The sequence below is a fragment of the Pipra filicauda genome, unplaced genomic scaffold (assembly GCF_003945595.2).
Source record: "Pipra filicauda isolate LSUMZ 115617 unplaced genomic scaffold, ASM394559v2 scaffold47_size6085603_pilon, whole genome shotgun sequence".
NCBI classification, from domain to species: Eukaryota; Metazoa; Chordata; class Aves; order Passeriformes; family Pipridae; genus Pipra; species Pipra filicauda.
Window position 1 is genome coordinate 5,261,644 of NW_024104620.1, and position 21,023 is coordinate 5,282,666.

The 21,023-nt window shown below is 51.8% G+C and overlaps 2 protein-coding genes across 5 annotated transcripts; one reads left to right on the forward strand and one right to left on the reverse strand.

Moving 5' to 3' along the window:
• Positions 1–2,814: 2,814 nt before the first annotated feature.
• Positions 2,815–12,003, forward strand: YBX1 (Y-box binding protein 1). Of its 4 annotated transcripts, none has more exons than XM_027736335.2 (8): positions 2,815–3,173; positions 3,570–3,633; positions 7,157–7,190; positions 9,228–9,317; positions 9,539–9,841; positions 10,198–10,277; positions 10,371–10,648; positions 11,632–12,003. In XM_027736335.2, the coding sequence occupies exons 1-7, from the start codon at positions 3,011–3,013 to the stop codon at positions 10,615–10,617; spliced, it is 981 nt and encodes a 326-aa protein (XP_027592136.1). In that variant the 5' UTR covers positions 2,815–3,010; the 3' UTR covers positions 10,618–10,648; positions 11,632–12,003. The 4 variants fall into 4 exon arrangements, with proteins under 4 accessions (XP_027592136.1, XP_027592135.1, XP_027592137.1 ...); XM_027736334.2 differs by having other exon boundaries at positions 2,817–3,173; positions 11,627–12,003; XM_027736336.2 differs by having other exon boundaries at positions 2,817–3,173; positions 10,383–10,648; positions 11,627–12,003.
• Positions 12,004–14,717: 2,714 nt separating this feature from the next.
• LOC113995828 (claudin-16-like) lies at positions 14,718–16,819 on the reverse strand. Its single transcript, XM_027736302.1, has 4 exons — positions 16,706–16,819; positions 16,254–16,356; positions 15,122–15,286; positions 14,718–14,971 (listed from the first exon to the last, which is right to left on the reverse strand). Exons 1-4 carry the CDS (start codon positions 16,817–16,819, stop codon positions 14,718–14,720), a joined length of 636 nt encoding a protein of 211 aa, XP_027592103.1.
• Between the last annotated feature and the right edge of the window lie 4,204 nt (positions 16,820–21,023).

The window sequence follows — 21,023 nt, forward strand, 5'->3', positions numbered from 1 at the left end:
GTAAGATTATTTTTCGGGTGACTCACTAAGCACCGTCCAGTTTTGACATCATTCCAGCTTCTTTATCCAGGTCATCATCGTGGTGCAGATCCTTGTGGGATTGTGTTACTGTTTTCAAGCCCTTCCCTTTGTTAGCCAAGCTGGAGATCGAGTGGAAAGATGCCCAAGGGAGCTGGGTGGGACCAGTGTTCATAAACCCCTGTGGGTTGTTGTGGTGGGTTGACCTTGGCTCCATTGGAGTCCCTCACCTGGCCATGGTGTATTGTGGGGAACTGGGGTAGGGAAACCGGGTGGTGATTTGTGTATATGATGCTGGAAGTGGTGATCCTGAGAAGATACATGTTGGTTGCAAAAACAGGGGAGTGATGGGTCATCTCCCAGAGACCTGGTGACCTTTCCCTCCTCTTATGTGGGAGAGATGACATAGACAAGGGCAGGGCTGGGATTCTATGGCCAACAACCACGTTTTTCAAGTGCCCAAGGAAAGTAAGTTGTTTTCAAGGTTTTGCCCTGGAGCTTCCCTCTGGGGAACCCAGCAGAGATGTTGGGTATCTCCAAGCCACTGTAAGGTAAAGACATAGGGGAAAACAGATAAAGAGGAGCTGAGAGGTGGTGGCTGGAGAAGGGCTTCAGCAGGGTGAAGGACCCAGCAGCGATGCTTTCCTGAAGGACAGAAGGGCTCAGAGTAAGGAGCTGCCCCTGTCCCTCTGGGAAAGGAGGGATGGGATGCTTGAGGAAAAGCCAATTTCCCGGGAGTCTGCTCAGTGCTGTAGCTGTATCAGGAATAGTGTGGCCAGCAGGACCAGGGAAGTGATTCTTCTCCTGTACTCGGCACTGGTGAGGCCACGCCTCGAGTGCTGTGTCCAGTTCTGGGCCCCTCAGTTTAGGAAGGACACCGAGGTCCTGGAGCAGGTCCAGAGAAGGGCAACAAGGCTGGTGAAGGGACTGGAGCACAAGTGCTGTGAGGAGCAGCTGAGGGAGCTGGGGGGCCTCAGCCTGGAGAGGAGGAGGCTCAGGGGAGACCTCATCACTATCTACAACTCCCTGACAGGAGGGGGGAGCCAGGGGGGGGTCAGGCTCTTCTCCCGGGAAACAGCAGTAGGACAAGAGTCTTAAGCTGGACCAGGGGAGGTTTAGGTTGGATATTAAGAAGAAGTTCTTTACAGAGAGAGTGATTAGACACTGGAATGGGCTGCTCAGGGAGGGGGTGGAGTCACCATCCCTGGAGGTGTTTAAGAAGAGACCACTGGCACTTAGTGCCATGGTCGAGTTGACAAGGCGGTGTTGGGTCAAAGGTTGGACTTGATGATCTCGGAGGCGTTTTCCAACCAGTTGATTCTGTGATTTGTACATGGCTTAGGGGAGCTCCAAACCCCATCATTTCCCACTGGTAATTAACGCTGCCCATCATGAACAGGAGCCCAGGGAGTGCTGGGGCCAGGCCCGCCCGCACAGTCGCTCTGCCCTGCTGAAGTGCTGAGGCCTGAACAACAGGCCCTGATGAACCTTCCAACCTAATGTTATATTTAGACATGTGTCTGCTTACTATCCAAAATTCTGTATAATCCTTAGTAAAATATGAAAGACTACACCTGTGTATACATTTACGCTTGTTAGTAAGATATAGTGGTATTCATTTATTAGTGAAGGTTTGTATCTGTTCATTAAGGAGATATAAATGTATCTCTCTTTCTGTATTCAGAGACTGGTCAAGGCCATGGAAGTAGGTGGCTGGCCTTGTTTGACAGTCCAAATTGAGCGCCTTGATTTTCCTCTGAGCCCTGGCCAGGCTCTGGGTGAAAACCAAGGAGAGAAGAGAGCTAGATATTTTACTGCACTAAGTGATGTTTGTTTAACAATATAAAAGCTGGACCTTCTCGCAGCAAAGCTGGAGAACCCTCACCTATGGCTGAGGATTTCCCAGTTCTGGGAGTGGCTCTCCCTTTCCCTGTGATCAGAGGCTCCCCAGCTGACCTGCGGGTCTGGGTGATGGTAATGTATCAAAGGGGTAATAATTGGTGATGTAGCTTTCTTAATCCCTATAGACGCCCCTTGTAATAATGATCATGTTCATAGCTAAGCTTATCCTTTTATAATTCTCTGCTTCTTTTGCAATTCTTTGCTGTTTTGCGCTATGGTAAATTTAGACATTTATTCTTTAAAGTTGGTGTCTGTGTTTCTTGTGCTGGCTGACCCTCGTCCCCTGGCAAAACACCCGGGGGTTCTTCACAAGAGAGGAGAGGCGGCGCCAGCGCCGGGAGCGACGGCTCGGGGTGGGGCGTGAGGGGTCGGGAGGGGCCGGAGGGGTTGTGAGGGGCGGGGGCGGCTCAGGAGGGACCGCGGGGCTCCGGGAGGGGCCGTGAGGGCTCGGGAGGAATCGTAAGGGGCCGCGGACAACGTGAGGGGCCGAAAAGGGCCGTGAGGGGCCCCGCGCAACATGAGGGGCCTGGAAGAGCCGTGAGGGGCCGCGCGGCTCCGTGAGGGATCTCGGGGACCGCGGGCGCCGCCGCCACATGGCCGCGCGCACTTCCCCGCTCGCGTCCGCCGGGGGCGGGACCGCCGGCGGCGGCGGCCAATCAGCGCCCCGGGGGCGGGGACTCGCGGGCCGGCCGGTGAGGAGCGCGAGCCTGGCGGCCGCGGGGCACAGCGGCCAATGGGCGCGCGCCCCCACCAGGACGGGCAGGCGCGACCGCCAATAGGCTTCGGGCGAGGGGGCGGGCGGTGGGGGCAGGGAGAGCCAATGGGCTGGCTGTTCGCTTAACGGACAGGGCGGTTGGCGAATCGCGCGGCGCGCGGGCGGGGCGCGCGGGGTGGCTAGCCGGTGCGCGCCGCCATTGTGGCCAGTTCGATCGGTATCGGGAGCGGAGAGCGGAGCTCAGCGAGCCCGGAGCAGGGAGCAGCCCCCCCCCCGCCCCCCCCAACGGCCGGCCTCAGTCACCATCACAACCGCGGGAGGGCGGCGCGCGAAACAGCAGTCACCACCACCGTCCGCACCGAACAAGCCGCCGCCATGAGCAGCGAGGCCGAGACCCAGCCGCCCGCCGCCGCCCCCGTCCCCGCGGCGGCCCCTGCCGCCGCGCCCGCCGACTCCAAGCCAAACGGCGGCACCGGGAACGGGGGGAGCGGCCTGGCCTCGGCGGCGCCTCCCGCCGGCGGGGACAAGAAGGTCATCGGTGAGGGCGGGCGGGGGTCCCCCGGGGAAAGGGGAGGGGGAAGGCGGGTGGGAAGCCCCCAATTTCCCCCCCCCCCCGCGCTCCCCCCCCCCCCGCACTCCACGGCTGAGGGGCGGCGCGCGCTCCTCCTCGCTGAGGGGGCGGCGCGCGCCCCCGCTCGAGCGCGCGCGCGGCGGCCGTTGGTCGCCTCCTTCCCCCCCCCCCGCGCCCCGCGCGCGCCGCCGGCCCCGCGTGCCGGGGTGGGGGCGGGGCGGGCGCAAGATGTCCGCCACGCGGGGCCCTTTGTGCGCGCGCCCCGCCACGTGCCCCCCTGACGCGCCGCTCCCCTCCCTTCCCTTCCCGTTCTGCCCCCCCCCTCCCCCGGCCCCGGCCCCATTTTTCCCCCCCTCCCCGCAGCAACGAAGGTTTTGGGAACAGTGAAATGGTTCAACGTGAGGAACGGTTACGGCTTCATCAACAGGTGAGCGCCCCCGGGGGGCCGCCGCGCGCGGGGCCCTGTCACGGCGGGGAGCGGGTGCGGGTGACAGGAGGGGCGGGAGGGCGGCGGGGGCTTCCTCTGCAGAAAGAGCTGGGGAGAGGTGCCCTTCCTCTGACCCGCTCGGGGCTTACCGGGTTGGCTTTTGAGTCGTTTTACCTTACCTTTTACCTTACCTTTTACCTGGTGCTGCGCTCTGGCAGCGAGTTTATTTCCACGGCGATGTGTCTTCATGTTACAGTCGTTTCTTATTTGTGGTGGTTTGCGGTTTTTTGAGGGGTTTGTTGGTTTTTTGTTTGTTTGTTTTTTTGTTTTGTTTTTTTTTTTTCCCTCTTAAGATTATAAAAGGATGCTGGTAGCTGTCAGTATGTTGATGGTATTTGTTTAAACTCCTGCCTTTTTCCTCTTAAGAATATAAAAGTAGCTGTCAGCACACACAGTATTTGTTTGAACTCTTGCTTGGAGTTCAGACAATGCAAGCAAAAATTTGCTTTGAGCACTTGGTAGTTTGCAAGCGCTGCTCTCATGAGAACTCCCTCTAATAACACGTGGAGCAAAAAGAGCACAGTTCACGTTGTCTCTTGCTTCCCTGGAGTGTATGGACAGGTCTCAAGAAACAAGTGCCCAAAAGATTCTTTTTATAATGGTAGTTGATGTGAAAGAATAATTTGAATGCTTCAGGAGTTGTGTGAATACTTATAATAGGCCTATCAGGGAGAGGAGTCCTGGCAGTGCTCTGCAAACCAGTTCTTAAAAAAAGTGCAATTCTGGGGCCCGTCAGTTGGAGGGGCCTCCCCTGGGGAGTTGCCAGAGCTGTTCCCCTTATTTCCTGGTGCTTCAAGCCCCCAGTCTTGGAATGTGGCTGAAGACTGGGGAATCCCCCTTTAGGGCAGCAAGTGTAGTGCTTTTATTGGACCTTTTATTACACTTGGGTTGAAACACTGCCTTTTTGAACTGTCTGTTACTTTATGAGCTGGTCCAAAGTGTCTGCCAAGCTCCTGAATTGGTTTTGTGTCTGCAGCTTTACAAACTCGCCTCCCAGTCAGCCCAGTTTACATTGTTCCTGCCGTGTTCCAGCTCCCAGTGTTGTGCAGTCACCAGTGCCTGGGAGCTGCCGTGTCTTTGGTGCTGGAAACGCCTCCCAGGTCCCAGCCACAAACCCCACCTCGAGGGAAGGCTTTTCCTGTTCCCTCAGTAGTGGAAATGCTCAGTGATGTCAGTCAAGTGAGGAAGCAGCAGCAGCTAGTTAAGACATCCGAGTGGCTTCCCTAGTCATTACTTTGGCAGCTGTTTAATCCCTGAGGTTGCCATTCATAATGAGAAACCCAGCATGATCTGCTGTTATCAAAAGATTAGAGCCGCAGCCTGGGAACCGAACGGGAGGACATTTCCTCAGCTCTGGAATCTGCCTGGCTGCAGGGAAGCCGAGCTCCTGCCTGTGCTCCTGCCTGGGCGGGAGCTCCTGCCCTTGCACGGCTCTGCTTTAACCAGACCTGCCCGCAGATGAGATGAGCTTTGGAGCAGAAGTCAGCTCTGATGGAGGTGCACACGCACCTCAGGTGTTTCCTGCGTGCTTTTATGTTAGAAGTGCGTTTCTGCTCTGAAATAGGAGTTTGATTTCTGAGTCTTTGTCAATTGTTTTTCATGGTTGTCAAAATAAGAAACGGGCGTGCAGGCCACTGGCTTTGTCCCTGCCAGAGCTGGAGCTGGTATTTAGTATTGTCTGGCCTGATCTTTGATGCCCTGCTGGACTTAACAGTGGAGTTGTATTAGTCTGTTGGCTTGTCTGATTCCGTTTTTTTAATTTATTTTTATGGATTAAAGATGTGAATGGGAGAGTGGCTTAGTGCAAAGATCAACTAAATGGCTTGTTGGGCCTTTGGAATGGGTTTTTTTTTTGTGCCTTTCCAAGTTTTGTTTGAGAAAGTGATATCTCCTACTGCTCCACCATCCACACAACAGCACACTTGCTGCTTCCAGGTGTGCTTGCTGGAAAACAGCATTGGGAATGGTGTGGCCAACAGCATGGGGCTGTGAAATGGCCTGGTGTGTTTTTTATCTGTGTGTGCACTGTTGGGCTCTGTGTGACCCAGTCAGTTGTCCATCTAAAAAACTCAGATGTCCTCTTAAATAGAAATTTGGAAAAGGATTTTAAAATTTGAAAAAGGAACTTAAAACCAAGCATCTGGTCTGGTTGGGCAGAAGTGCAGGGCGTCCACACTTGTGGAGCACAGAGGATGAGCACTTCCTACCACCATTTTTGAGCTGAGGCTGAAGGAAGGGGCTCAGCATTTTTACTAGAAACATGTCACTGGCCTCTTGTGAAGGTTTTCAGTTTTTGGACATGTGTTGTGAAGAAGAGTCTTTAGGCTCTGGCTTTGCAAGGGCTTCTGGGTGCTGCATTGTGGGGTCTTGAAGATGAATCAGAGTGGCTCTGCTCTGCTGCCTTTTGGCTGCCTTTTCCCAGTAACCTTTGGGGCTTGTAGGTATCAATTCCATGGGAAACAAGGTGACTTACTTTTACTGGTGATGTCTGACAGAATAGCCGTGGCTTGGATGGAGCTTTTGGAAAAAGTCTTAGTTGTGAATTGTCACTTTTTAAAGCCAATGGTGAGGAGCACCTGGCTTTATCTTAAAAAAAACAACAAACCAAACATTCTGTTACCCATAGCTGTGAGCTCTCCAGTTCTGAGCACATTTTCCCACAAGCTTACTTACGTCTTTAACCAGTCCTTCTAGGAAATAAAAGCCTCTTCCGGGTTGATTCAAACTGTTCCACGCAGTAACGAAACTACCACCACAACGAGGGTGGGTTGGTGTGATGGGAGCTGGGATGTCCCTGTGTCAGGAGCAGGAGATGGCTTGTGCAGCTCTAACCAGTGCAGGGGTGTTTCTGCACCTCTTCAGAGCAGAACAGAAACTTCTGACCAGGGCTGGTGGCCTCGTGGCAGTTGTGGAAGCTCTACCATGATCATGCTGAAGGATGGATGTTCTTGGGTCCTTGTTGATACAGACTTGAGCTGTTTTCTGTTTCTCAAGAGGGGAGATCCAGAGTTGACTGACCCTGCTGTCTTCATGGGCAGCTGGTGGTGCTGCTCCTTGAGGCTGAGGGGATGTAACTGGGACTCCAGTGGCAAGGGCACAGCTGCTTCCAAAGGCTGCAGAAGCCAGTCCCCCACAGAGCACTGCCAGGAAGGAGTGACTGGTCCCTTTCAGGTGTTCAAACATCTCCATCTGTGGGATGTGAAGGATAGGGGAGTGTGCAGAAGTGAGGAGGAATGTGCCTTACTGGGCTTGAGTGCGTGCTCTGCACCTTGCCCAGGCTTCCTGCTGATCTCTTTACTGCATGCAGTAAGCTGGTAGGAACTAGTTGGGAGCAGGTTGAGCAAGGCTGATGCTCAAAGTCTGTTGTCATGATAGATTTGCATTTTGGCTCCATGCCAGACGATTGAATTTTTAATTTACTGTGCATTTCATTCATGAATCTCAATTTCCTGTTGTCTTGCAGGAATGACACCAAGGAAGATGTGTTTGTCCATCAGGTAAGAGCTCCTTGAAACTGAAACATGTCCCCTCTCTGAACTTGACTGTGCCTGACCCATGTAAGTAGGATTGAAGTGGGAGAACCTCATGTATTCTCTGTTACTTGAACACAAACATCTGTTTCTCTATTGCATTGCAAGTAGAGCCTGGGTTTTGTGTGCCCACATGAGGTACATGGGGCTGAGATGATGTGCAGTGATGAGAATTGCCACTGTGTGCGTGGGGATAACTGCTTGGAGTCCAGTCTCCTTGTAGAGTCATACGGTGGTTAAGTAAGCATCTGGAAATAAAGTTAAATGAAAAGCTTGCAGCAGGGAGAGAAATTAATTGGGCTGTAATAAAGATGAAGTGCCAGTGAAGGCTTTTTTTTTCCCTAGGAAAAACTTTTATAGATTTTATTGCTCTAGGCTTTCAGTGAAAGTCTACAAAGATTCCAATAGGGACTTCCTCAGTTTAACAGATATGTATCCTTAGATATAATGTATGGCGAGGAGAGGTAGCCTTAGCTTAGTCCTTTGTCTGACTGGCAAGGCTGTAGTCAGCAGTGTGCTTTTCACCTTTTCTGTCTTAGGATCTCTTGTCAGGAAACAGCCAACAAGGAATTCTTAGTGGAGCATGGTTTACTTCTGGCATTTAGGAGTCCATGGATCATTCTTTTGTCTCAAGTTAGGGATGTGCTGCTGATATTAACACAGAGGAAGGGTAAAGCAACCCCTGGAAAGTGTTTGTGTTTGATTTGTCAGCTTGCAGCTTCTTGCTTGTTCTGCATCTAAATTACCAGCTATTAGAGGCATTGGTTTGTGAGAGGTTATTCTGCAGTGGGCAGTGGAGAAAGGCCGAGCAGGCAAGGATATGTGCCCTGAAGGGAAGCTTTCAGACCTGATTTGCAGGTAGAGTCACCTGTGAGTGACCTTGACTTACTAGTCATGTTTCAGGACTTGTCATGTAACTACTGTCTGTGTTTCTGAAATCACAGTTTGGTAATGATTTGTTTTAATGTAATAGTTTTTACAATGAACCACTTTTAGGGGTCTAATGTGAAAGAAATCAGCTTGTTTGAGAAGTTCTAGTTGTGCCTGTTATTCCCCATCCCTGTTATCTAGCTTGGTTCTCACAAGAGCTTTTGAACTGGCTGCTGTTATAATAAGGCTTTCCCTAAAGTCACTCAGCTATATAGGCTGAGACTTGTGGGCATGTTTTTCTATGGATTTTGTTCCATTTAGGGGAAAAAAAAAATCTAGTCAAATTGTGTTGCAAGTATTTTTTGTTGAAGTTGTTACAGTGGTATTGCTGTTGAGGTGAAGTGTTTGATTAGCAGAACATGGCTGAGCCTGGTGGGTCTCCAGCATTAACTCATCTGTCAGAGATGTCACCTACTAGTACAGAGCACTGAAAATTGAGTCTAAACCAGAGGATTGTCTGCTGGCACCTGTGAAGAGCCAGTCCTTGGTGTGTCATATACAGCTAGAGTAGATTTAGGATTAATTGGTAAATCCTGTGGTTGGAAGCCTCAGAGGAAGAAATCTCCTGGTTTCTGTCCATTGCTGTGTTTATATCGTATGGGACCCAGAGGCTGCTGTGTCCTGTGGTGGTGTGGGAAGTGGTGGAAGGCTGGAAATCCAAGGGGGTGATTGGGAAGGCTGATATATTGCTGTGTGTGCTTCAGGGGAATGTATAACTACCACGGTGGTGTTGAGTGCTAAACTCTGGTTAGGAATCCTGTGGCCGGTGTGTGGTGTGGGAGTTTTGCTGTTTGTTTTCAAGCTGCTTTCTCAGCCAGCAGACAATGTGTTGGCAGATGCTTCCAGTCAATGGTAAAGTTGTTGCACGTTTCAACTAGGCCAGAATTGTAGTAACAGAGGTGCATTTTGTGGCTTCCTGGATCTTCCCAGTGGTTCAATTGCTTTTTCGGGAGTACAGATCTTTCTCCTAAGCTGAGGAATTTAAATATTTAATAATCTTAAAAAAAAAAAAATAAAGTCTTCAGACATACTCCTTTGTATTCTCATGCTGTGCCTGCACTGTTGTGTTGTTAGACTGCCATAAAGAAGAATAACCCCAGGAAGTACCTCCGCAGCGTAGGAGATGGAGAGACCGTGGAGTTTGATGTGGTTGAGGGAGAAAAGGTAAACACATCTCTCGGGTGTCAGAGCACACATGGAAAACTCGGACTGCAGGCTTTGGTGTGGTGCCTGTGGTTTGAGTCGATGCCTGATGACATCCGAGGAGGTGAATGGTTTTTCATTGCTTCACAATGTGGCTGTAAATCGTTGCTCAGTGCTAGACTGTGTTGTGCTGTAGCTGGTGGGCTGCCGACTGTCTCCCTAACGCTGTCCCCACTCTTTAGGGCGCGGAGGCAGCCAATGTTACAGGACCTGGAGGAGTTCCAGTGCAGGGCAGTAAATACGCAGCAGACCGTAACCATTACAGACGATATCCACGTCGTAGGGGCCCTCCACGCAACTACCAGCAAAACTACCAGAACAGTGAGAGTGGGGAAAAGAACGAAGGAGCAGAGAACATCCCAGAAGGTCAAGCCCAGCAGCGCCGTCCCTATCGCAGGCGGCGGTACCCACCTTACTATATGCGTAGGCCCTACGGGCGTCGTCCACAATATTCCAACCCTCCCGTACAGGGAGAGATAGTGGAGGTAATGTTTGCCTAAGGCGTGGTGCTAAATAGTCTTGGTTGCTTTGGAGCAGGGTGATGGGACGTGGCTTTTGACGCTTCTCTTTTGGCACTCCAGATGGTTTTGCTCAGATTTGGCGGTAAGATGAAATGCTGTAGCTAAAGGTCTTCAAAGTTATAGCTTTTAAAAACCAGTGTGTTTGAATTTATGTGATTAAGTGAAAGATTCTCCATCGTGTGCACACCTGAGCCCTAGAACTGTTGCCCACCTTGGCTGAACCCGACACTTTTTCAGCTCCTTCCTTATGGCATGATGAGCTGTGGCGTTACCACACTTGTGCTTGGGGCTGAGGAGGTGTGTGGCCTGATGTCTTGCAGGGTGCTGACAACCAGGGTGCAGGAGACGGCAGACCAGTCAGGCAGAACATGTACCGGGGTTACAGACCACGATTCCGCAGGTATGCTGAAGATGAGCTTCTGGTCTTACACTTGTCTTTCAGCAACAGAGCCAGGACATGGCGATGCTCAGATGCTGCATGGTTAAAGCCTAGCTTGACTTTCAGGGGTCCTCCTCGTCAAAGACAACCTAGAGAGGATGGGAATGAAGAAGATAAAGAGAACCAAGGGGATGAGACCCAAAGTCAGCAACCACCTCAACGTCGGTACCGCCGTAACTTCAACTACCGACGCAGACGCCCAGAGAACCCTAAACCACAAGATGGCAAAGAGACGAAGACAGCCGAACCACCAGCTGAGAACACGTCCGCTCCCGAGGCCGAGCAGGGCGGGGCTGAGTAAATACCGGCTTAACATCTCTACCATCATCCGGGTGCGTAGCTGGGGGCCTGCGGGGGCCGTTTGCTGACTTTCTTTTGAGGGTGGTTTTTTTTTTTTAGTCTGTGCCTTACAAGGTTTGGATTCTTCTTGCTCGTGTGTGCTGTAACTGATCTGTGAGCGTGCCCACAGAACCGAACTGTGAGGCTTTGCTGTCAGTGTCTGTCCACCCAGAAATTCAAACAGTGCAGGTGTAGTGACTCCTGTAGCCAGGAGAACCACGTGCTGGGGTTTACTGAGCTCCATCAGTGTCTGAGCTCGTTTGCACAGGGGTGTTGGATGGCAATGAGACCTCAGCATCCATTTCTACAAAGCTGATGCAGAATTAGCAGGAGTGTCTTGGGAGCATCTTTTTATCTAATCAAACTGCTGGAAAAAAGTGGTCCTTTTGTCAGAGCCTGCAGGAGCCGTGGTTGCAGTGCTGAGGTGCCTGGGAGGGCTGTGGGCAGGGCAGGGCCCACAAGCTGGGTTTGTTGCAAGGGAGCCTGGCTGCGATTGGTGCTTGTTTGGTGCTGATTTCTGAGGGGCAGTTCTGGTGTTCATCTTGATGGTCAGCACCTCCTAGATGAACTCTTAGATCATGGCCTTCAAGGGGACACCACTGTGGCACTTTGGTTGTGATTTCTGTGCTCTGGGCAGTGACTCAGCTGTGTGCCTTGGCAGAGCAGGTGGGAACAGCCTTCCCCGTGGCAGGAAGGGAGAGATGCAGGTAGAATCTCTTTGGATTTAAACTGGCTGTTCTCTCTGGGGTCCCCTCTGGAGTGTGGTGTTGCTCCTGTGGGGAAGGTGGTTGGTGTGGTTGCTGGAGTTGGGGGTTGACAAGCATCAATAGCTGGCAAGGGTTGTCCTGTGAACATGTGACAGGCAGCTCAGGGAGAGTTTTTAAATTGCAGGTGAGTCTTGGCACTAAGAGCACCTCTGTAACCCTCTGTCACCTGTCTGATCAGCCTTTTTTTTTTTGTTTGTTTTTCAGTTTAGTCATCAAAGAAAAGACTTTAAGAAATGAAGAAGAAAATGAAATTCCAGCAATAAGAAATGAACAAATGAATTGGAACTGAAGACCTTAAGTGCTTGCTTTTTGCTGTTGACCAGATTACTAGAACTATCTGCATTATCTATGCAGCATGGGGTTTTTATTATTTTTACCTAAAGAATTCTCTTTTTGGAAATGATAAACACGTTTTTTAAAAGCCTGTTTTTTCTCAATATACCTTTAAAAAGTTTGTAAATTGTTTCATATCTGGTCAAGTTGAGATTTTTAAGAACCTCATTTTTAATTTGTATGAAATATACGCCTGATTTTTTCAAGTCAAACTGCAAGCATCTGTTAATAAAGGTCTTAAAGAGTTACTGTGTGTGCTTGGGTGTTTAAAACCCACTTCTATGTGAGAGGGTCTTAAGTGTTCATAGGAGGTTTGGGGAAAAAAATGACTGCTTTATTCCTTGGGCATATGGGTTGGTGGGGTAAAACACAAAAATTAAAGTGAAAAAACGATGAAGATGCAGTTGAGTCCCACTGGAATGGGATGGGCAGGCATGGAGGGATTGAGTCCCACTGGAATGGGATGGGCAGGCACAGAGGGAGGGGAGTGCCTGGTGTGAGCACAGCATGTTTCCAAGAGCTGTTTGCTGGGGCAGCTCAGCTGTATCCCTGCTGGAATACAGCAGTCACAGAACTGAGGTGGTGTGAGGGTGCTTAAAAAAGAAAAAAAAGGAAAGAAATACCCCAAAATGATAGAATCTCAGATGGGTTTGGGTGGGAGGGACCTTAAAGCCCATCCCACCCCCTGCCATGGGCAGGGACACCTTCCACCATCCCAGGTTGCTCCAAGCCCCGTCCAACCTGGCCTTGGACACTTCCAAGGATGGGGCAGCCACAGCTTCCCTGGGCAATCTGGGCCTGGTTCTAGATTCCAAATAATCCCAAACCTGTCATTGGGCTGCTCTTGATTTTTTGGGACACAGATCTGTTATCACAGCAGCTGCTGCAGCGGTTGCTGGTGTCTTGCTGCAGGTGTGCAGGGAGGGGAACTGGGGGTGAAACCAGGGGGCCTGGGTTGGCTGTAGCAGTAGCAATGTCCCCCAAATGTCCCCCGGGGGGCAGGAGCACAGAGGTGGCTGTCCAATGGCAGCTTTTGGGATGTTTCTACACACTAATTCTCTTCTTAATCGTTTTCCTATGAGCTCCAGTGCCCCAACAGCCCTGTGCTCCAGGCTTTGCTCTTTCCAAGCACCTTTTAATGCTCCCACTTGCCTGTCCCCCAGCTGTGCCAGCTGTGAGCATCCTGCCCTCTAGACACTGCTGTTTGACAGCAAACTGTCGTTCCTGCTTCTTATTCCTGTCACTCAGCTTTAGCTTTTGGATTTCCTCCTCTCCCAGGTCCCTGGGGTGTTGCTGACACCGACAGACTCACCCTGGATGAGCTGTTGGCAGGAGCTGCAATAAAAAACAGCTTCACTGCCTTTCAGCTTCACGTGAGGGGGCAGATGGCTCAGGAGACCTTTGCAGCTCCTCTGGGTTGGGGTGCAGGGTGCTTTGCAGCCAGGCTGGGCTGGCCTGGGCTGCAGGAGTGCAGCTGCAAGTCTCTTCACACTTGTCTGTTTTGGGGGCTGAGTGTGCCCCTGCAGCACCATCTGCTCAGGCCTTGACCTGCCGCCTCTCAGGGTGACAGAGCCTGTGCCAGGGAGCTTCTGCCCAGCTTCCCTATGCTGTGAAGGTTTGTGTGTGCTGAGCTTTAGGGTGAGAAGGAAGGAAATGAGCACAAAACCAGCATTCAGTGACTAGGGATGGTGAGGATTGAGTTGTTATTGGGTTTGGATTCTGGTTTGTTTTCATAATGGTTTGCAAGCGAAGAGGGATAATAATTCACTTGGAAAATGAATTCCCATTTTGTGTGGACTTTAAAACCCCACTGCAGGCAGAGCACCTCCCTCAGGCTTCAGACTGACTCACCTCCTTGTGCCTGGTGAGTATGGCTGTTCCCCAGTGATCCCCCATGAAAAGATTGATAACTAAGTGCTCCAGGCTCCTGGGTTTACCCAGTTTTGGAGTGCAAACATCGTGCTGCCCCAGGCCAGAGTGCAGGGGCAGTTTCCAGCGGGGCTGATGTGGGAGGGACCGGGGCCACCAGCCACGTGGAGTCAGTGTTGCTCTGTGCAGAAAGGCTTCCCACTGAATTCCTCCAAAGCCTGGGCTGAGAAACATCAGAGGAGCTCCTCTGCCCTCAGTGTCCCAACAGCCTTCCCGGGGGACTTGGGGGCATCTTTTCTTAAAGCAACACTTTTCTGGGATTTATTTTCCTGAAACCTGGCTGGAAGTGGGGAAAAAAACCCTTCCCTGGGTGAGTGCTGCAGCACCCTTGCTTTTAGCAGCCCCTGATGCTGCAGCTGGCTACAGTCAGAGGCTGGAAGCAGCTGCAGAAAGGTCCCAGTACAGGTGTTGGTACTTTAACGGGGTCATACTGGCGAGGAGAGCATCCCACAGCGGGTGCAGGAGGTGCTGCTGGCCGTCACACGCGGGAGTCCATGGCGTACATCTTGCTGGTGGCTGTTCGGCCCCAGGGCTGGGAACGCATCTGGGGTTGCCGGTGGCTGCTGGGGGCTGCCAAGGAAGAGTTGGGGTTGTGTCATGGCTGGCAGTCACAGGAGGACTCGAGGCTGCCACAGCGTGGAGACGTGGCAGGAGAAGTGAACCTGGACAGCCAGCGGGGTCCACTTCCACCCCGTGGGACCAGGGGTAAGGACTGGAGACGACATCTGGGGAGGCATCACCTGCCCAACGTCCCTGATGGTGGAGCTGATGGCTCAGGCTCTGGCTGGTCACAGGGATTCAGCTCCAGCATGGCCACTGCTTTGGGTAAACATCAGCATGCTTTCACTAGGACCTGGAGGTGCCACGGATGTGGATGGACCCCTGCACCCCCTCCATGACCTTATGAGGCCCTCACTCAGCCCCGTCCTGCCTGGTGTACCCTCCCCAGCCAAGGGACACAGGCGGGGCACAAAGGAGTTCCCCCTTGGTTGGACTGGACCCCGCGAGAACCTGCCCCCCCTGAGCTGGTCCTTCACATCCCTGCAGGGCACAAAGCTACTTGAGATGGGATGGGGTGGTTCAGGGCAGACTGACCTGTGCAGGCATAGAGGCAGCAGGTCAGCAGGACAGATGCCACAAAGCAGCCGGTGGAGCCAGCCATCCCCAGCCAGCATGACCACCCAAAGTCGTAGTGGACTCCCAGGAATATGTTGTGTGACACCAGCATGGCCCTCTCCACGTACACGTCCACCGCGTACCACACGGAGCCCACGAGCCCCAGGATGCCTGGGAGGAATGGGACTGGTTAGAAAGAACCACACGACCCTCCCCAAGCTCCCCAAGGCCCTGCTGAGGGGGTGCCACTCTCCTGGCATCCCTCCCAGCTCCCTGTGGGACACGAGACCTGTCTGCCCCTGAGCACTCCCAGCCACGCACTCCCAATGCCGAGTATGACTCCGGCCCCGTAGCACATCCTCAGTTTGACACAAGGCTCTTCCTTGAGGAACTTGATGCAGTCGAGCCCAAGGAGCAGTGTAGCCAAAGCCAGGCCAGCCAGGAGGTCTGCTGTGATCATCAGGGTCCGTGTCACCACGATCTTCACTGGGCAGGGAAGGAAAAAACAACCAGAAAGGGGAATGAAGGACGGTCAGAGGAACAGGTCTCTCCACCCCAGATTGCTGCCTGTGTCCCTACAAGAGCCACCCAGCTCACAGTGGCACCATCACACTGGGACCCACCAACTCCATTGCTGCCATGGGCCAGGGGAAGGTGCTCAGCAGGCTCATCAGAAACTTAATGAGGGCTTAATTAGACCAGCTCAAGAAACCAAATAACTTAAGGTGCACCCATCAGCACCCAGGATGTGGTCATCTGCTCAAGACCTTCTTGGGCAGAAGACACTGCTGTCCAGACTGTTTCTTCCCCCCAGGTTGTGTAGCTGGTGTTTTGAACAGCAAATGTCAACGTACTGATGAAAACCAAGAGCTGGCACAGGTCACATTATCAGCTGTGATGGGACTGTGCCCTGAAAAGCTCCTTCCTCCCCAGCGCAGAGTGGCAGCCCCCCTTAGTCCATACTGACTTCTTGTTTCCTTCTCTACTGCCTGAATCTGTGTTGTCCCATGTCATGCCCTGACACAAGGGTTCTCTGTGCAGGGCTTGGTGTGCCCCGTGCAGGCCAGGAGAATTGTCCCTACCCCGATATGACTGTCCCTGAGCTGCTGGCACAAGTCCTTGGCCATTGGGAACAGTCCTTGCCCTGCCTGCAGCACAGTGGGCTGCAAATCCCAGTGTGCAATAGGAGCAAGAGCTGGGCTCCACGTGCCAAAACACCTCTGTTGTCAGGTGACACGGCTTCACAGTCTCCTGCTGGTGACCCCATGGCAGGTCTGGCTGAACCCTAAGTTGCTGCCCAGGCCAGGCTTGGGGCAGGAGACCAAGAGTGGCCCTGGGTTGGCATTGCTGAGTGATGAAGGGCAGCCCAGTGCAACAAGGATCCCTTTCCCTCTTCCCTTTCAAGAAGACTGAGCTGTGAACTTAACAACGCCCCCAGGCCAGGCCAGCTTACCTGGGTGGTCAGCCAGGATGGAGTCATACTGGTCACAGGTCCTAACCCCATCCTGCATGTTGGTGACACACTCCCTCCAAAGGCCTCGGCATTTGTGACTTACCTGGAAGCAGGAGAAAGACACCAAAAAGCACCAAAAAGCCCTCCCAGCTCCCCAGGGATCTCCCAGCCCAGCAGGGCAGATTTCAGGCTCCTGCCACCACACCTGGACACATCCCAGTGACTCCCTACCCATACCTGCTCTCTACCTCCTCCTCCTCCTCCTTCTCCAGCACCTCTTTGTCTCTCTAATCCTCTAACCCTTCAACTCAAGCAGAAAGTGGTGGGTTTGTCCCACCATGTCCCTCTCCAAGCCTGTGGAGACATGCTGCAACCTCATGGAGAGCTCCCAGCTGCTCACCTGGAGGGTGATGGTTGCTCTGCTCACCTCTGAAGGTGGTTTCTCTGCTCACCTCCAAGCTGTCATCAGCATTGACCATCCAGCAGTCCGTGCATGTGGCCAGGAGTAGGAAGAGTGTTGAGAGAAGAGTGAGCCCGAACGCTGTCATCTGCAGGGCTGGGCTCATGAGGACACCTGCAAGGGCACAGAGACATCCACCACCTCTGCTCTGGCTGCTTCCAGCTACCTGATCCACCAAGGACAAAGTGCCACTGACTTTGTCAGATGTCCTCTGGATCCCTAAGAGCCATCTGGGCCCTGTCTCAGGGTGCTCAGTGCTGTCAAAATGCTCCAGTACCCTCAGCCAAGGTTGGGCTGCCAAGTTTATATGTAGAGAGAGCCTTCAGGGGCACAGTAATTTTAGAGAGGAGATATTCCCACGTCAGTTCCCTCTCTTCCAAATAGAAGCTGCCAACCATCAGTAGTTGCCCTTTGGGAATCAAGAGCTGCTGGAAACCACTGTTAAATAACTGCTGCTGCCAAAACCTGTGACCTGAGCTTGGGTCTTCTGGTATCCAGAGGTTCTCTGGATGCCTCCATCCCTGCAGCCACGTGACTTGGTGGGGACATCATCTGCCTTTTCTTGCATTTGTTTTTTTCCTCCCAGAAAAGCCACGAGGTGTTGAAACATCCAGGTTGGAGCACAAGCGACTGTCCCATGGAGGTGTCCTAATCCCAAGCACAAGCCCAAAGAAGTATCTCCCATTCTGGGATGGACAGGGGCTGCTGGGGCATGACAGGGCTGCCCTGAGGAGCTGCCAAGGCTTTCCAAAGAGCAGAAGGGATGGAACCATTCGGTTTCCATCCTAGCCAGAGTTGAAGAGACTCTGCAGAGAAGGGAGCTGTGCCCAAGGTGTGGACATCCTGTCAGCAAAGACTGGGTGGGAATCCCACCTTGCCGTGTTTTGCAACCCAAAATGCCAAATATTTTAGTGCCTGAAGTTGCAACCACTGCAACAGCCTTTCTGATGGGGGTTTACATGGATGTGTTAATTAACGAGACCAGGTGAGTCTCTGAGCTCCACGGGTTAATTATCATGAGGTGATAACCTTGTCATCACCAGGTTTGGTACCTCCAGCCAGAGGCTGCCCACCCTGGCACAGCCCTGGCTCCCTGTGGGGCAGAACTGGAGAGGAAGGTCATGGTCCCCATGCCCAGTGTGCCACATCTACCCCCACGTCCCCTCTTGGGATGTCACTGGGAGCAGAGACATCACTCCCCCATCATCTCTGAGCACTTCCACCAGCTTCACTCTGAGTGTATCTTAGCACAGGCAGCCTCCTAGACCCCAGTTTACAATAATTTTTTTTAATTTCCCAGGCTCTGAGAGCTCTGAGCAAGCTCTCCATAACCTTATTTGTTTCCACTAGACCCTGGTTGTCCTGCAGCCTTCGAAGAAAATCTGTTCAGCTACTTGAGTTATATGAGCAAGAGAAGAAAAAAAGGAAAAGAAAGAAATTCTTAATGCTGGGAGAAAACAGCCCTAAACCCAGCTGACAATAAAAGGGGAGCATTACCTTCACCACAGGCTCATCGTAGCTGCAGTGGGATGATGACAGGATCTCTTTGTTGCCGATGATTTGGGATGGGGATGTGGGTCTGGAAGGCTTTTAAGTGCCAGTGGGATTCGATCTTGACCCATCTGATGGAGTCAGGGGTAGGCAGTGCTGGCCAGAGCCTGTGCTGGGCTATTTAAGGTCTGTCCAAGGCACGTCAGCTGGGCTTTGTGCTCTGAGACATGATGGGCATCCCTGCAGTTAGAGCACTCACAGGCTGGGAATGGAGTGTCCACAAAAATGTCACGTGGGGAAACCTCTGGGAACCCGCTGGGAGCTCTCCCCAGGTGGGAGACTCTGTGTCCTGGGCAAATATCCCCTGTTTTTTAATTAGACCTTTTAGTTACTGCCCAGGGGTGAGTGGCCCAAGACACCGGAGTGACCTAAAACCCAGGAGTGGTGCAAGAGTCAGAGGGATGGAAGGGGCCAAGGAAAGAGTCTGGAATGCCAGGATGATAATTAACTCTTTTGGTTGACAATTAAGACCCTTCTTTTTTCCCCTCCATTAAGTAGAAAACAAGTGACAAGCACTGCAGTGGGGATGGCTCAGGTACCACGTCTGGGCAGCCCCCGAGGGGGTGCCTGTGACCCTGGGGAGCAGCACCCCAGCTGCCTGGCACTTGGAGCTAAAAACTTCGTGTTTATTCCCTGATTCTCTACTATTTGGGGGAAAAAAATCCCTTTTGCTCTCGTTTTCTTGCGCAGGATCCCTGTTGCAGCACCCTCGGAGCATCCCTGGGCTCTCCCAGACCCCTGGGAAACAGCCATAGTTACATTTTGGAGGTTATGGCTGAGATGCACTCGGGTTTTTAGAGTGGATTTTTTTGTTGGGTTGGTAGGTTTTTCTGGTTGGTTGGTTTTGGGCTTTTTTTGGGGGTTTTTTTTGGGTTTTTTTTGTTTGTTTTTTCCTCTCTAGATAATCCTCTACAGCACTTTGCTGTGGGGATTTTGGCAATGCACCAGTCTTGAGCTTTAGCCCTGCAGAGACCCCCCCAGGTGCCTGATGTGTACAATTGCTTGGGCTTTATTTTGAGTTATCCTGTTTTCCCAGGATTTTGGCACGTGGCAGGTCCAATGCTTTGGCATGTTAGCAGTGAATTAGGTTTGCAAACCTTCATTTTCCAACCTTTACAGCTCAGGAATTCATGGTCCTTGGACATCCAGGACACGTGAAATTTTGCTGTGGCCCCAAGTGACACAAAACTGCAGCTCCTATAAAATAAGTTTATTTGTGTTTTCTGCTCATCTAAACAGTCACTTTATGATACTTCAAACTAATCTGCCTTGTCAGTCCCCAACTGAAACCTTTTGGAGGGTTAAAAGATGCAGGTGGAGGGGCAGAGCCACCAGTAGTCGAGTAATTAAGCTCCTTTCCCTGGTTAATGAAGGTGAAAACCAGATCTTGGATCCCACAAGGTTTGTCAAAGCCCTGTGTTACAAAAGTGGTGCTGACAAGACCCAAATCTTGATGCTTTAGCACACACTGTGTTAAAAGCCTGCTGTGGCTGGAGAGGAAAAAAAGAAATTAAGGCATTTTCTTTGATGGGAGCATCTCAGAGAGTTGGAGAGAATGCTGTTGGGGCAGGACAATGAATAAAAATTAATAAAACCACGACCAAATTCAAACAGCCACATCCCAGAGGTGTAAGAAAAGCCCCTGTGCGTACCTTTGGGGAGGGGGGTAATTTTCCCTTTTGCCTCATTTCTACCTGTTTTAAAATTACTATTATTTCCCAGGGGTTTAGCTGAAGGCAAGAGGTATGACCAGAAACCTTCAATATTGCTCATTAAACTGCTTTTATTGACCAAAAGTTGTGTGTTGGAAGGGGGGAAACTGTTTTAGCCTGTAAACAGAGACAGATCCTCCTCCTTGTTGTTCTTCCAGCCCCAGTGTCTTATCCCCAGGGAGCCCTCAGGTGACCCTTGGAGATGTCACGGGAACTCCCAGGGACGGTAAATCCTGGTTTTTGAGGTGGGAATGGGATGGTTTTGTGGAGCAGGTGTGGCAGGCAGGACAAGGATGCTGAGGAGAGACAGCAGCCCTGCAAAATCCGGGATGGAAAGCGTTATCCCTGAGGAAAAACATGCACAGCAGGGCAGGGCAGGGGGTTGTGCCCCCACACAGGGGAGCAAAAATCGGCTTAAATTAGCAAAGTGCCCAATTAGGCACAAGTCAGCTCTGAATTCATGGAAAATGGGAGAAAATAGGCAAAGTTCAGCTCTGAGGGTCCACAAGAGGAAAATGGTGGTGGCATTTCAGCCTTGGGAAGAGTCCTGTAGAGGGACGATTCCAAGGGGTTTAACCTTAAATTAAGGAATTTTTTAAGGCCATGTCCCCTCCTTCAAAGAGAAATATGTGGCAAAAGAGTCGAGGTATTCAGCCAGGAGGGCAAGAACTGTTTAGGGTGGGGGAGAGGCTCCTGCCTGGGCCACGCTGCAGAAGTGGCTCTGACCCAGCACTGGAGTCACTGGGGGAGACTGGTCCAGATGGGGGGTCAGAGGGGATAAAAGAGACAATTCCAAAAAGATACCCGTGATTGAAAATATTTTAATACAATTTTTTAGTACAAACAGGAAAAAAAAAAAAAAGGCATTTAAAAATCCCCCACCCATCCCGCATCCCGTAGAAAAATTAATGGAGTTTTATATTAAAAGAATAAAAACATTCTTTACACAACACTGCGATATAAAAAGGCCTTTTTAGTCGATTTTTTGGGTGGGTTTTAAAGCACAAGGTTCCTTCTCAAACCTGATGGGTGAAGCCAACCTACAAG

Bases quoted from the DNA above. Each gene is read 5' to 3' on its own strand.
- YBX1 (XM_027736335.2), top strand. From the start codon at position 3,011: ATGAGCAGCGAGGCCGAGACCCAGCCGCCCGCCGCCGCCCCCGTCCCC. The intron at 3,634-7,156 runs GTGAGCGCCCCC...GTTGTCTTGCAG, and splicing joins GGTTACGGCTTCATCAACAG to GAATGACACCAAGGAAGATG. The intron at 9,318-9,538 runs GTAAACACATCT...CCCACTCTTTAG, and splicing joins ATGTGGTTGAGGGAGAAAAG to GGCGCGGAGGCAGCCAATGT.
- LOC113995828 (XM_027736302.1), bottom strand. From the start codon at position 16,819: ATGAGCCCAGCCCTGCAGATGACAGCGTTCGGGCTCACTCTTCTCTCA. The intron at 16,357-16,705 runs GTGAGCAGAGAA...TCCTGCTTCCAG, and splicing joins ATGCTGATGACAGCTTGGAG to GTAAGTCACAAATGCCGAGG. The intron at 14,972-15,121 runs GTGCGTGGCTGG...CATTCCTCCCAG, and splicing joins AGTCATACTCGGCATTGGGA to GCATCCTGGGGCTCGTGGGC.